The sequence below is a fragment of the Chrysochloris asiatica genome, unplaced genomic scaffold (assembly GCF_000296735.1).
Source record: "Chrysochloris asiatica unplaced genomic scaffold, ChrAsi1.0 scaffold00238, whole genome shotgun sequence".
NCBI lineage: Eukaryota > Metazoa > Chordata > Mammalia > Afrosoricida > Chrysochloridae > Chrysochloris > Chrysochloris asiatica.
The window spans coordinates 1,366,082-1,379,873 of NW_006408756.1; the positions used below are offsets into that span (position 1 = coordinate 1,366,082).

General features: G+C 48.1%; 1 protein-coding gene across 1 annotated transcript in view; it reads right to left on the bottom strand.

The window, feature by feature from the left end:
- Positions 1-486: 486 nt before the first annotated feature.
- The window catches only part of SLCO4A1 (solute carrier organic anion transporter family, member 4A1), a 39,509-nt gene continuing 26,203 nt past the window's right edge, over positions 487-13,792 (bottom strand). Inside the window, exon 12 of the mRNA XM_006873391.1 lies at positions 487-753. Coding sequence (XP_006873453.1) covers positions 487-753 — 267 coding nt within the window. The remainder of the gene's footprint in view (positions 754-13,792) is intronic.

A 13,792-nucleotide genomic window follows, 5' to 3' on the forward strand; every position in this document is an offset into this window, starting at 1 on the left:
AGACCAAATGATTTTGAGGGTCTTATACAGCTCTGGTAGCGTAGTGGTTACGAATTGGGCAGCTAACCTCAAGGTCGGCAGTTCGAAACTACCAGCTGCTCCGCAGGAGAAAGATGAGGCTTTTTGCTCCCATAAAGATTTACAGCCTCGGAAACCCTGTACAGGGTCGCTATGAATCGAAACCAACTCCACGGTACTTAACAACAACATAGTTGCTAACATTTGGAGTCCTGGTATGGCGCTGTGGGTTAATGCGCCAGACTGCAAAGCCATTTGAACTGCAAGGTCAGTGGTTCAAGCTCACCAGCTGCTCCTCGGAAACACTATACAGGGTTGTTTTGGGTCGAAACAGACTCGATCTCACTTAACAACATAACAACATACAGCCTGTGGGCTGGATGTTCTCCATCCCTGTAATAAAGGGCTAATAAAAAGAAGACAAGAAAAAGAGTGATTCCCAGATGGTGGACCAGCTGGCAGGAGAGGTCAGTCAGAGGGCCCAGTGTCCCCTGCATTCGTCTCAGTGGAGCTGCGTCTCTTCACGTCACAGCTGGAGAACATGACGTTCGGATGTTGAAGGATTAACAGGCTCTCCACTCTGTAGCCTCTGCCATCCTCGTCCTTGTAAACAGAGGAACGCTGCTGCCTCTCAAGTCTCAGCTGCCAGAGGAAACGAGGGCTGGAGGAGACTTCCTCATCAATGGTGACATCACCTGTCATGCGCATGCCCCGGAGGCTCCCCTGGGGCCCTGCCTGTTTCCAGGGAGAAGCAGCTCAATGGGGGACCACCACAAGTCAAGACTCCTCTGGGGAAGTGATGTGCCTGGCTGAGATGACCGGGAACTGGCCCCTGAAGGGCCCCTGCCCCACTCAGCACCCATCTCAGTGTGGGATTTTGGGTGCTGCTGGGTGGCAGTTGGTACAGATGAGGTGATGAGGGAGGAATTACTGACCACCCACCTAAGGATCACAGTGGTGCTACCCCGTTGTGTATGGGGTTGTCATGAATGAGGACTGACCCCAGGGCAGTTCACAGCTCATGTCCAGTGGCAGGGTTCTCTGAGGTTGTTGTTTGTCACAGAGTCCACTCTGACTCCAGGTGACCCCAGTGTGTGCAGAGCAGAATCTACTCCTTCAAAAGCAGATTGCCAGGGCTTTCTTCCAAGGCACCTGTGGGTGGGTTTGAACCACCAGCCTCTCAGCACGTTGTAGGATGCTTAACTATTTGTGCCACCTCTGAGGCTATGTCCCCTTATTTCCTTATGAACGACAGGCCTCGTGGCACATTGAAAGCAAAACTTAGATTCTCTGTGTCCGTGTTGAGGAACCCTGACCTTGGTACAATCTTGAACCAAGCATTGGGGACCAGGACATTTTTCTAGGGGAGATACGGGGAGCTTCCCCTAGAAGAGCCGTGCTCTGGAATGCATCATCGGAAAGCCACTGGGACAGCTGTCACCGCCTCTCTGGAAACCCAGTTAAGAAAACCTATTGTGAGGCCAAATTGCTTTCTACAGCGTTCGGAATCCTTTCTCGTCTTCTTTAACACAGAACCACAAGACAGAGCAGGGAAATAGCCACTGGATCCAGAGTTCTGCTGGTCAGTGGCTGGAGCTGGATTCAGAAGAGGCTGTGGGTGCTTCCCGGGGTGTGTGTATGTGTGAGTGTGAGGGGTCGCACAGGCACATGAAGCTATCCGGGATAGCAGAACTATCCAGACCTTAGGATGAAGCCAGTGGGGTGGCAAGAGACAGAGCTAGACAGTCCATCACCCTTGTTTCAGTCCCACCTCCACCTCACCCACACTGTCCTAGGGGTGGGACAACCTTTGGCCCCACCCACCTCCATCCCCACCCTAATCCTCTGAGCCAGTGTCCAGCTTCCTCCAGCAGTTGCTCCCCTGTTCCCATCAGTCATTTTATGCCTTACCATCACTGAGGAGAAACACCCTCCATGTCTGGAGTCTGGGTGTCACCCCTGACACCTCCCACCTGCTGGCTCCAGTCTTTCTGAAGAAAGTGGGAATGCAGTTGTCTGTGGAGGTCTGAAGTCATTAGCTGCACACTCAGGGCACTCTGGGGCCGTGGGTGTGGAGTGGAGGACAGGGGCAAATTAGCTCCTGATTAGCGGTCTCCAGGTGCAGGACTGCCGGCCAGCAAGCAGTGTCATAATTAACTAGCGGCAATGGCCCTCTAATAGCTCTCCTGGGGATTTACTCATCCAGGAAGGTGCTGGAGGTGGGGAGGTGGGGGCTGCTCAGGGCAAGCCAGTGGCCCATAAGTAGGTGGCAAACGGGTTGCCTGGGAACCTTTCAAGGGCAGATTTTAAGACCCTCCCCTGAGATTCTGATCAGGGGTCCACAGTCAGCCAGGGTATGAGGTGCCGGGGTACTGAGCCCCAAGACGCACAGCACGGCAGGCATTCTGGAAAGACCCAAAGCTCTGAGAGTGGGTCTAGCCTGGCAGGGTCACCTGCCAGCACCCTCGCCGAGTTCTGCTGGCCAGCCCTGGATGGTTGCTCAGTGCTCTGTGCCTCAGTTTCCCCACTGGTTGAATGAGGTCTGTAGTCCACCACCAAGCACTAGAGAGGTTCTAGCTGCAGGGATCTTCTCTGGGGTCAGTAAGTCTGTGCTCCCCTCAAAGATTCTGGGAGAGGGTCCTTCCTTGTCTCCCCCAGCATTGAAGAAGGTGTTGTTGGGCTTGTGGCCACATCTCCCCAGTGTGTCTGTCTTTCCTCTTCCATCCCTTATAAGGACACTGAGCATCACTGAATTGAGAGCCCCATGGGTAATCCAGATGGCCCCATCCCGAGATCCCTCGCTTCACAGCATCCACACAGACTCTCTCTCCAAATGAGGCCATGTTCGAAGGCTCTAGCGTTTCATGTGTGGATGCATCTTTGGGGGGGCTCCTGTGAGAAGGGGTTGGTGATGACGTCAGTGATTCCATGACCTACTGTCCACACACAGTGAGGTCACATTGTTTTTTGTCACTCCCCCAGCCCAGAGGTTGGATGAAATGCTCAGACCACACAGGTCCAAGCCCACATGGAGCTGCTTGTCCCTGACTGGTAAGCATGTCCCCACATGTTGTCCATGGTCTCATGTATTGTCTGGAACTCCTTCTGGGAGGGAGGAAGGGAAAGTGTCACCTGGCTGAGTACCATGGCTCCCACAGGAGAGAGGCTGGAACACAGGGTCCAGATGCTCACACTGCCCACTCTCCAGAGCCCACGCAGGAGACACGCTCAGCCCGGTCCCTTCATTGCAGAGCCCGAACCCAGAAGCCCAGGCCCACCATGCCTTGGACTAAATGAGCAAGTTATGAATTAACACAACAGAAATGTAATTACCACAGGAGCCAGCTGAGAATAAAATGGATTATCCATTCAACAGTCAGTAAACGGTTATCACATGCGTCCTTCTAATATACTGCTGATTAAAATAAATCCAAATTCAGCCTATCACTCAGGGCCACCACTCTCCACATCCTCCTGGTGCCCTTACAGGACCCCTTCTGCAGCCCCCAGCCTACATGTGCAGGGGCAGGACCAAGGGGAACACTGTGATCCTGGAATGATGAGGATGGTGGTGATTGAGCATTTCCTGGGTCCAGGGCATCATCTACCCAACGAGGAACCTAGACCGCAGAGTGTGGCGTTGGCATACCTGGCTCCATCTGCAGATGAGAGCAGGTGGCAGAGCTGGGATTCAAACCCAGTCTGGATCGAGTTTGCTGGGACAGCCCTTTAGAAGTGTGTGTGTGTGTGTGTGTGTGTGTGTGTGTGTGTGTGTGAACAAGGCTGCAGGGTTGCAGCAGACATCCAGAGCACCCCCTCCAGCCAAGCACCCCTAGGACTCCTCCTACGGGATGGTTACACCACATCTGCGGCAGTATTGCCAACACTGTCCATCCTCCTGTGGGTACTTATGTGCTGCTGCAAGGCGGAATTTAAAATGCCAGCAGAGTTGTCAAAGACTTCAATTTCCTTGGACCCACAATCAATGCTCATGGAAGCAACAGTCAAGAAATCAAACAACACATTGCATTGGGCAAATCTGCTGTAAAAGAGCTCTTTAAAGTGTTACAGAGCAAAGACTTTAACTTTGAGGACTAAGGTGCCCTTGACCCAAGCCGTGGTATTTTCAGTTACCTCCTATGCATGTGAATAGCTAGCAGTGAATAAGGAAGACTGTAGGAGAACAGCTGCGTTTGAAGACAATTCAAAGAACCATGGACCACGAGAACAAACAGATCAGTGTTGGAAGAAGTGCAGCCAGAGTGCTCCTTGGAAGCCAGGATGGTGGGACTGTGTCTTGTGCCCTGGAGAAGGATGTATCATGCTTGGTAAAGTCAGTGAAAAAGAGGAAGAGCCCCAGCGCACTGGATGGACACAGTGGTGACAACAATGAATTCAAGCTTAACAGTCGTGAGGAAGGCCCAGGACCACAGGGTTGTTGTAAGTAGCATCCAACTAGATGGTACCTAACTACAACAACAACACACTGACTTCCCGATTCCTGATTGCAGGGATTCATTTCCTGCTTTTTTTTCCATACTGTGAACGTTTGGAGCATGAGTCCCTGGGACCTAACCACCAGCATGTCCATCTGTCCTTGTGTTGTGGCCAGAATGAGCTCTTGGTGGATTCTGCCTGAGAACTCCCGTTAGAGGCAGGACTCAGGGAGGGGTCATCTTCTGGCTCGCCTGGGCTTCCAGCCAGGAGGTGGGGTCAGAGCTGCCAGCTCTGAGGGTCAGCTCTCCCTTTTATGAAAGGCCTTTCCTGTGTCAGAGGTGTCTGGTCATCACTTGCTGACCTTTGAAGTTCCCCAGGGAGGGTGGGAGCGAACTTGGAGAAATTCCAGGCCAGGGGAGAACCAGCCTGGCATATGTGGTGGGGTGCAATCAGTCCCTCCTCTGTCCACCTCACCTAGCAATGCCCATTCACCCAATTCCACAGACTGACCACCAGCTGCATATCAGCCACGGCTCTTAGAATACAAGACCACCCAGCCCAGCAGCAGAGCTGTCCACACTGAAATGCACCAGCATTAGGGGAACCAGAGGGTCAGGAGTGGGGACTGGACTGGAGGAGGTGACTTTGATCAGAGGCTGGGCAGAGGGTTCCTAGCAAAGGCCCTGGGTTGGAGCAGGCCTGGCTGCGTGTGAACATGAGAGGTCGGGTGGGGCTGGGCAGGTGAGGGACAGGTGGGTCATGAGTATAAGGTGTCAGGACAAGAAGGGATATGCGGCTGTGTAAAGAGTGTCCTCAGTCCCTCATCAAGGTGGTGGGGCACTACAGATCCTTGCTCCTCCTTTGTGGCCCTGGCTCTGCCTGCAGGAGGGGGGCTTCCAGCCATCCAGCTCCAGACCCTGAGCAGTAATCAGACAGGCCAGGGGAGGGTACTCCCTGAAGAGTGTTCTCCCCTCTTCCCATGGAGGGGCCAGAGCTTCAAAAAGACCCTCTTTTTGGGCTAAAGTCCATCAGAGACATACCTGCCAGTGGCCCTCCACTGCTGTGCCCTCTAGCCTCATCCCTCAGCCTCCCTCCCAAAGCTTTATTCCTCCAGCTTCAACCCCCAGCTTCAACCCCCAGCTTCAGCCTCAGCTTCACCTCCCCGACCAGCTTCACCCCTCCCCCCAGGTGCCCCTCCTCCACCTGCTTCTCCTACCAGATGGGTACCAAGTCCCACTGTGTGGCTGGCTTAGTTAAATGGGATGTTGATGAGACTCCAGAGCGTGCTTTTGATCTGTCTGATGTTCTCCTGGCTGGTTCTGATGTCTTGATGCCTTTAATATCTGACAGGGTTTTGGGAATTTGCTGCCTATCATCTCAAATTCTGTTTGTTGGTACCGCTCACACATGGATGGTCACTGCTGACAGAGGCTGTTTTGTCCACTCTCGAGAACCAGCTTCATATGCCAATTTCATACAGACACTGAGATGTATCTCTGGGCCTTCTTTCTGTATTGTAGCAAACAGATGGAGCCAAACGTGTTTAGTCGTTTTTGGAAGAGTCTATATCCAGGAGCCCTGGTGGAACAGCAGTTAAGCACTAGGTTTGTAACCAAAAGGTGGGAGGTTCAAACCCACCCAACAACTCCACACAGGAAGACATGGCAATCTGCCCCCTTTCCAGGGGTAGTCCTGTGGGGTAGTTCTACTCTGCCATGTGGGGCATTATGAGTCAATGGCTCCTAACAACAAGTCCACAGCACTGGACATTCCCAGGCCAACCAAAGCGTCTTTGACTGATGGGGGTGAAGTTGGGCTTTCTGACTTCTGCTCCTAACTGTGCTCAAGGTGGGTACCCACCCTGCTGGGAATTAGCCAATCACTTCCAGTCACAGTAGGTGTTCTGGTTCTTATTAGTAATAACAGGACACCCCAGCACCCAATGCCAACATGCTTAGGCCTTCTTTGATTGTGCTCATGTATCTACAAGTTGGGCAAGGTGATGGGCTTTGTCTCGACTCCACATGGTGTCAGTGGGGTCTCAGCAGAGGACTGGAGGGTCCACTTCTAAGATAACTCATCCTGTAGCAGGCACTGTCTTCTGAGATCTGGACCGGGGCTGAGAATGTCACAACATAGCCTTCATGGGTTGGATTATATTCTCCCCAAATACGTGTCAACTCGGCTAGGCCATGAGTCCCAGTATTGTGTGGCTACCCACCATTTTGTGATCTGATGTAATTATTGGTCTTTTTTTGTGATATGTGTTATAAATCCTAACTTTACATGTTAATGAGGTAGGACTAGAGTGGGTTGTATCTTATAAGAGGTGGGTTCAAGTACTACCCTTACTAAAGTCACACACTTGCTTGAATTCCACCTTTTATGTAACAAGAGATAAAAGAAGAAAGAATTGAGCAGAGAGGAGACACCTGGCTTCCACCAAGAGAGAAAGATCGAAGAATAGAGCATGTCCTTTGGACCCAGGGTCCCTGTGCTGAGAACTTCCTAGACCCAGGGGAAGATTGATGCCAAGGCATACGGAGATCTCCAAGGAACATCAAGGACATTATCCTAGAGCTGACAGAGACAGGAAGCCTTCCCCTAGAGCCAGCACTGTGAATTCAGACTTCCAGTCTTCTAAATAGTGAGACAACTGAGTTCTGTCTGTTAAAGCCATTCTCTGTGGTGTTTATGTTACACTGTTGCTGTTGTGTGCAAGTGAGTTGGTTCTGACTCATAACAACACTCTATAGGGTTTCTGAGGAGCGGCTGCTGAGTTTGAACCACCGACCTTGCAGTCCAGCGCATAAACCCACGGCACCACACCAGGACTCCATTTCTGTTACAGCAGCATTATATATCTAAGACAAAGACCAAATAGCGTTTGTCCTGGAAATGGAAGTCTAGTTTAGTATTTAGAAAGTAATGAATATTGAAACATGGTGAAGAGCACCAGAATATTTTTAGATATAGTGCCAGAAGATGAGCCCCTCAGGTTGGAAGGCACTCAAAATGTGACCTGGGGACAGCTGCCTCCTCAAAGTAGAGTTGACTGTGATGAGAGGAAAGGAGAGCCCTCGGGACCTTCATTTGCTGATGGGGCACAATGCAAAATTAAAAGAAACAGCTGTAAACATCCATTAGTACTCGGAACATGGAATGTACAAAGTATGAATCTAGGAAAATTGGAATGGCCAAAAATGACACGGAAGCATAAACATCGATATCCTAGGCATAGTGAGCTGAAATGGACTGGCATTGGACATTTTGAATCTGACAATCACATGGTTTACTATGCTGGGAATGACAAATTGAAGAGGAATAGCATTGCATTCAACATAAAAAAGCATATTATCAGGATCTGTCTTGAAGTACGATGCTGTCTGTGAGAGGGTATTAGCCATGTTATTACAAGGAAGACAAGTTAACACCGCTATTATTCAAATTTACACACCAACTACCAACACTAGTGATGATGAAATTGAAGAATTCTATCAACTTCTTCAAGGACCTCTGGTAGCGTAGTGGTTATGAATCTGGCTGCTAATCTGAAGGTCAGCAGTTCAAAACTACCAGCAGTTCTACAGGAAAAAGATGAGACTTTCTGCTCCCATAAAGGTTTACAGTCTCAAAAACACTTATGCAAGGTTGCTATGAGTTAGAACTGACTCAGCGACACATAACCACTACCATTAACTTCTTTAGTCTGAAATTGATCAAACATGCAATCAAGATGTATTGATAATTACTGGCGATTGAAATGCAAAGGTTGGAAACAAAGAGGAAGGATCAGTAGTTGGGAAATATCACCTTGATGATAGAAATGATACTGGAGATAGCATAATAGAATTTTGAAAGACTAATGACTTCTTCATTGCAAATACCGTTTTAAACAACATAAAAGATGACTATATACATGGACCTCATCAGATGGAATACACAGAAATCAAATTGACTACATCTTTGGAAAGATACGGTGGAAAAACTCCCTATCATCAGCCAAAACAAGACCAGGGGCAGATTGTGGAACTGTTCATATGCAAATTCAGACTGAGGCTAAAGAAAATTAAAACAAGTCCACAAGAGTCAAAATATGATTTTAAACACATCCCCCCTGAATTTAGAGATCATCTTAAAGAGATTTGATGAATTAGACAAATGACTGAAGACCAGAAGAGTTGTAAGATGACATCAAGATCATCATACAGGAATAAAGCAAAAAGGTCACTAAGAAGGTGATAAGGAAGAAGGAAAAAAACTAAACCAGATGTCAGAAGAGACTGAAACTTGCTCTCCAGCATAGAGATGCTAAAGAAAATGGTAAAAATGAGGAGGTACAAGAGCTGAACAGAAAATTTCGAAGGTCAGCTTGAGGAGACAAAGCAAAATAGTATAATGAAATGTGCAAAGATCTGGAATTAGAAAACCAAAAAGTAAGAACATGCTCAGACTTTCTCAGGCTGAGGGAAGTGAAGGAAAAATTCAAGCCTCGACTTAAAATACTGAAGGATTCGATGGGCAAAATATTTGAATGATGCAGAAAGCATCAAAAGAAGATGGAAGAAGGACGGTCTTGAGAAGTTATTCTCAACATCCTCCAGACTGCTGGCTTTCTGTTAATAAAGCTTGGATTGGATCTCTTCCCGTCTCCGTGACTGGCTACAGTGACAGGCGGCAAACCCTCGTTTTGGTTTGGAAACATTTCTGGCAACCACGCTCAAGGACTTTGCAGACATTCTGTTAAGTACTATTACTAGCAAAGGGACCTAGTCTCCTTTGTGGATGATATTTCTTGCTGGGAGGCCCACTGGCTCCTGGGAGCGCAGGAGCACTGTAACCCAACACTCCTAGCTGCGCTGCCAAGAATCTTTTCTTGGGAGTCTTCAGCCCTGGGCCTCCTGCACTCACTGGCGCCTTCATGTTTGAGATCCTCTTGTTTTATTCTGGGTGCTCACATTGGGGCATGGTAGGCAGGAGTTATTCCCTAAAGGTGTCCCTTCTGTTTCCATTAAGGTTAACTTCTGTATCTGAAAAATGGGAGCACAGGCCTCAACTCCAAAGAAAAAGCTCTGTAGGGCATAATCCCGACTGGTTTCTGTTTGGTGGTGGTGGCTGTGTGCCGTGGAGTTGGTTCCGACTCACAGTGGTTTCTGTTTGGGTACCCGCATATGGCATCAAAGGAAATGGTGGTTTACTGTAATACAGTTTGGCCAATGTTCGATCTTGATTATAGAGAAATAACCGTTGAATGGATCCTTAAATTAGTATACCATCTTTCAGCTTAAATTATTCAACCGCTGTGTCAGATTGCCTATTTGTAAAGTTACTTTGTTTTTGTCCTGTTTTTATGTTTAAGAAACTGAAAACAACCTGGAATTCCAAGAGTATGTAAGTTGTATCTCATATACGTACTATAATGTGTTTATAATGCCAATAGAAAAGCCATGCAGAGGAAAAAGGAATACAGATGAGTGCTGTGTGGAAACAGAGTTCTAACCAGTTCTATATGTGAGTATACAGAGATGAACGGTGACTTTTTAGTGAAATGTAGCTTTTGATTGTAGAATTGTCTCAGTACGAGTACTGGTACATCAGCAGCTGCCATTAGGGAAAAGTATAGCTTGACCTAGTGAACCTGCCCGGTCATACGCAGCTGCTGAGGAAAAAGCAGTTTGAAAGTGATTCCTCTGAACCATATGCTTCCAGGGACCCATTTCAGTAGAGGGCTACCCAAAACAGAGGCAAGGAAATACCCCCTCCTCAGATGCTCATAGGATTGAAAACGGAAGGATATTACTACTGGGCACATACTCCCTTCTCTCTCTTGGTTGGACTTGTTAAATATGAAAAATTCAAATACTTCCTAGTGAGATGTTGTTAAGTGCCATCGGGTCAGTTCCAACTCATGCCGACCCTGTGTAGGGTTTCCGAGGAGCGACTGGTGAGCTTGAACCGCTGACCTTGCAGTTCGCATGGACTTTGTGGTATGGTACATTGACCCACAGTTCCACACCAGGATGACCCAACCAAAATGACAAATTTAATAATGACTATGTTTGCTACCTATTACCCTAATTGGACAGATATTCAGGCTCTGTTGACCGTGCTCCTGACCAGCGATGGAAGAAGGCTGAGCTGAGATAAGGCACAGGACAAAGCAGCACACATCCATGGAGAAAAACCTGAACGTGACCCTTGCCCCAGTTAAGGCAATTCCTCTAGCTGACCCAAATGGGAATCTAAATGTATCTGCCACAGACTGTTGTTGTTGTTAGGTGCCATCGAGTCGGAACCGACTCATAGCGACCCCATGCACAGCAGAACGAAACAATGTCGGATCCTGGGCCAACCTCACTACCGCTGCCACACTTGACGCCATCAATGATGCCACCTGGCTGATCCATCTCGTTAGGGGTCTTCCTCTTTTTCTCTGACCCTCCATCTTACCCAGCATGACATCCTTCTCCAGCGACTGTTCTCTCCGGACAATGTGTCCAAAGTATGGGAGACGAAGGCTAGCCATCTTGGCCTCCAAGGAGCACTCTGGTTGTACGTCTTCCACAGCTGGAGCTCTATAAAAGGAGCATTCTCAGAGGTCTGAAGAAGGGAGTTCCTAAACAAACGAGTTTGAACATGGTACAGGCAGATCAGTAGAAGCCAACTGAGGACCCCTCTGAATTCTTTAACTAAATCTACCAGGCTTACTGTAAGTACACAGACCTTGATCCTGAGAACTCAGCAAATATCCAAATGGTTAACATGACGTTTTATCTCCCAAAGCGCTCTGGATATTGGAAAGAAATGGCATGAATCCATCCCAGCTGGTGAAAATCACCTTCAAGGTATTTAACAGCTGAGAGCATGAGAAGTCTCAGGCTGTAACTGTCTTCCTAAAGACCACTAGAGGTAAGTCTGTGGGCCCCAGGGAGGACTCCTGAAAGGAAAGAGGGCCTTAAGCAAGGGCCGATGTGCTTATTGTAAAAAACCTGGACACTGGAAAAATGAATGTCCAAATAGGATCTGGCAGAAGAAGCCATCATCCAACTCAACAGGCGGTTCAACAAGTTTCATTGTCTGCAGAAGACTGATGGTGTCAGGGGGTAAGAGGGTCCAACATGATTTGGCATCAACCCCTGTCACCCTTATTTCCCCCACCCCTGGGACCTCAGCTGAAAATAACAATGGGGGACATCCTGTGATTGTTCCATTCAGTAATGGTAACTGAGATCTCAGGGAGGCCTGAGGACCAGTTCTTCCTGAAACCCCTAGACTGCTTTACTGGGGAAAAGAACACTACTGTCTGGTCCCCTTACTGGGCCAGGACCTGCTTCCAAAATTGCATGGTCAAACAACTTTTCCTCCTAAAACCAAAAGTCTGCAGGTGGAGGTTCCTCATGAACATGCCTGGCAATTACTGATTCAAACTCTGGACACCAGTCCCATTGGGCTGAGGAGAGCGACAATCAGGTAAACCCCTCTGTGGGCTAGCGGGGCTCCAGGAAGATCCCAGAAGCATCCCCTGTCAAAGTCTGATTGACCATCCCACAGAAACCAATATCCTTTCAGGACAGAGGCCGAGAAATTCACTCTGGCCAGCTCATCCCCGTCCCTCTCAGGTCGTCTCCCTGCTGCTACAGAAGGGAAGCCTATGGTTCACGACAGGACAGATAGTCAATACCAGGTTATTTTACCAGACAATCTGAATATTACCCTGAGAATTATGGGGCGACTAAACCCGCCTTCCTTCTCCCTGATGTGGCAACGGGAGGGCTGAACCAAGATTGTATAGAAATCATTGACCAAGTATTTTCCAGCCAACCTGACCTGTTTGACCTATTTGGACTAGACATGGTTTGTGGTTAGAAGTAGTTGCATGGAGAAAGGGATTCAGATGGCAGGGTGTGTGACCGTAATCTTACAAGACCAGGTGGAGGAAATAGCCCTCCCACCGGGGACCTCAACTCAAAAAGCTGAACCGATTGCACTGACGAGAGCACTGGAAATGTTGTCAAGAAGGATTGAATGTGTACCCAGAGGGCTTGAGTAGAACTGAGGCAGAAGGATTTGTGAGTGAGGTGAAAGGATGAGAAATAAATGATGATGAAATTGTTCTGGGTCTGAGAGGTTAAGAGCGAGAAAGTAAATGGCACTAGAATGATTCTGACTCTGTGAAAACTAGCCCCTGCTCTTCCTAAATAAGTCCACGAAATGACCCACTATGGGCAAGAGGCCCTGGCTTGGCTCATTAGGCCCTTGGCTCCAGGGCAAGAAATTTTCACAAAAAATCATTCAGGAGGTTAGCACTAACTGCTTTACCTGCCTCAAGAACAATCCCAAAACAGGCTGTCCTCCACCAATACCAAGGTAAACAGCCCCTTGAGAATTAACAGGTTGATTTCATGCAGATGCCCCCAAGTGGGGGAATTAAACATTTGCTGGTTTTGTTTTTGTAAATACCTTTTCTAGTTGGGTAGAGGTTTTCCCCACCTGAACTAAGAACTTCAGAAATAGTGAAAATCCTCTTGGAGATATAAAGTTTGGACTTCCAAAAAGTGTCCCAAGTGACAAGGGAGCAGCAAACACCTACAGATGAAATGGAGATTGCATTCAGCATGGAGAGTTGAGAAAATGAACCATACTCTAAAGAAACAAATGGCAAAACTCTCAGGAAATTTATCTACATTGGAACAAGGTGTTGCCTTAGCCCTATTCCGATTTCAGGTAGCCCCCAGAAGCAGGCTTAAATTGAACCCTTATAAAATTGTATATAGTGAACCTTTCCAGGCAGCTTCCCTCAACCCTCCACCTTACTTCACCCAAGATTCGAAGGTGCAGCAGTATACGCAACACCTCCACCACACACTTTCTACTATTCTTAAATGTGTTCTTCCCTGGTCTCCTTCCTTCCAGCCTGGAGATCATGTTCTGCTTAGAATGTGAAGAGACGGACCTGAAAAGCAGTTAGAAGAAAAGTGGACTAGATAGACTTGGGGAGGTGTCACTAGTCACCCCGTCAGCTGTCAAGGTAGCCGAACTCAAAGCCTGGACACACCATACCAGAATCAAGTCTTACCCATCAGTCAACAGGACCATGTGGACATCAGAAGCAACTGGAGAAACCCAACTAAAGATAAGAAGATGCCCCTTAAAATCATGTATCTCCTGCTCTTTACTCTCGCAAGCCATTTTTCCTTTCAATGGGATGAAGACATTGGGTCTATTTAGCTCAGAGTATAATGAATATGTATCTGATTTTTTTCTTTTGGGAGGCACATACGTAGAACAGACCTTTACTGCATGTCTAGTAGGGATATGTAGTCCTTTAGAGTTAATT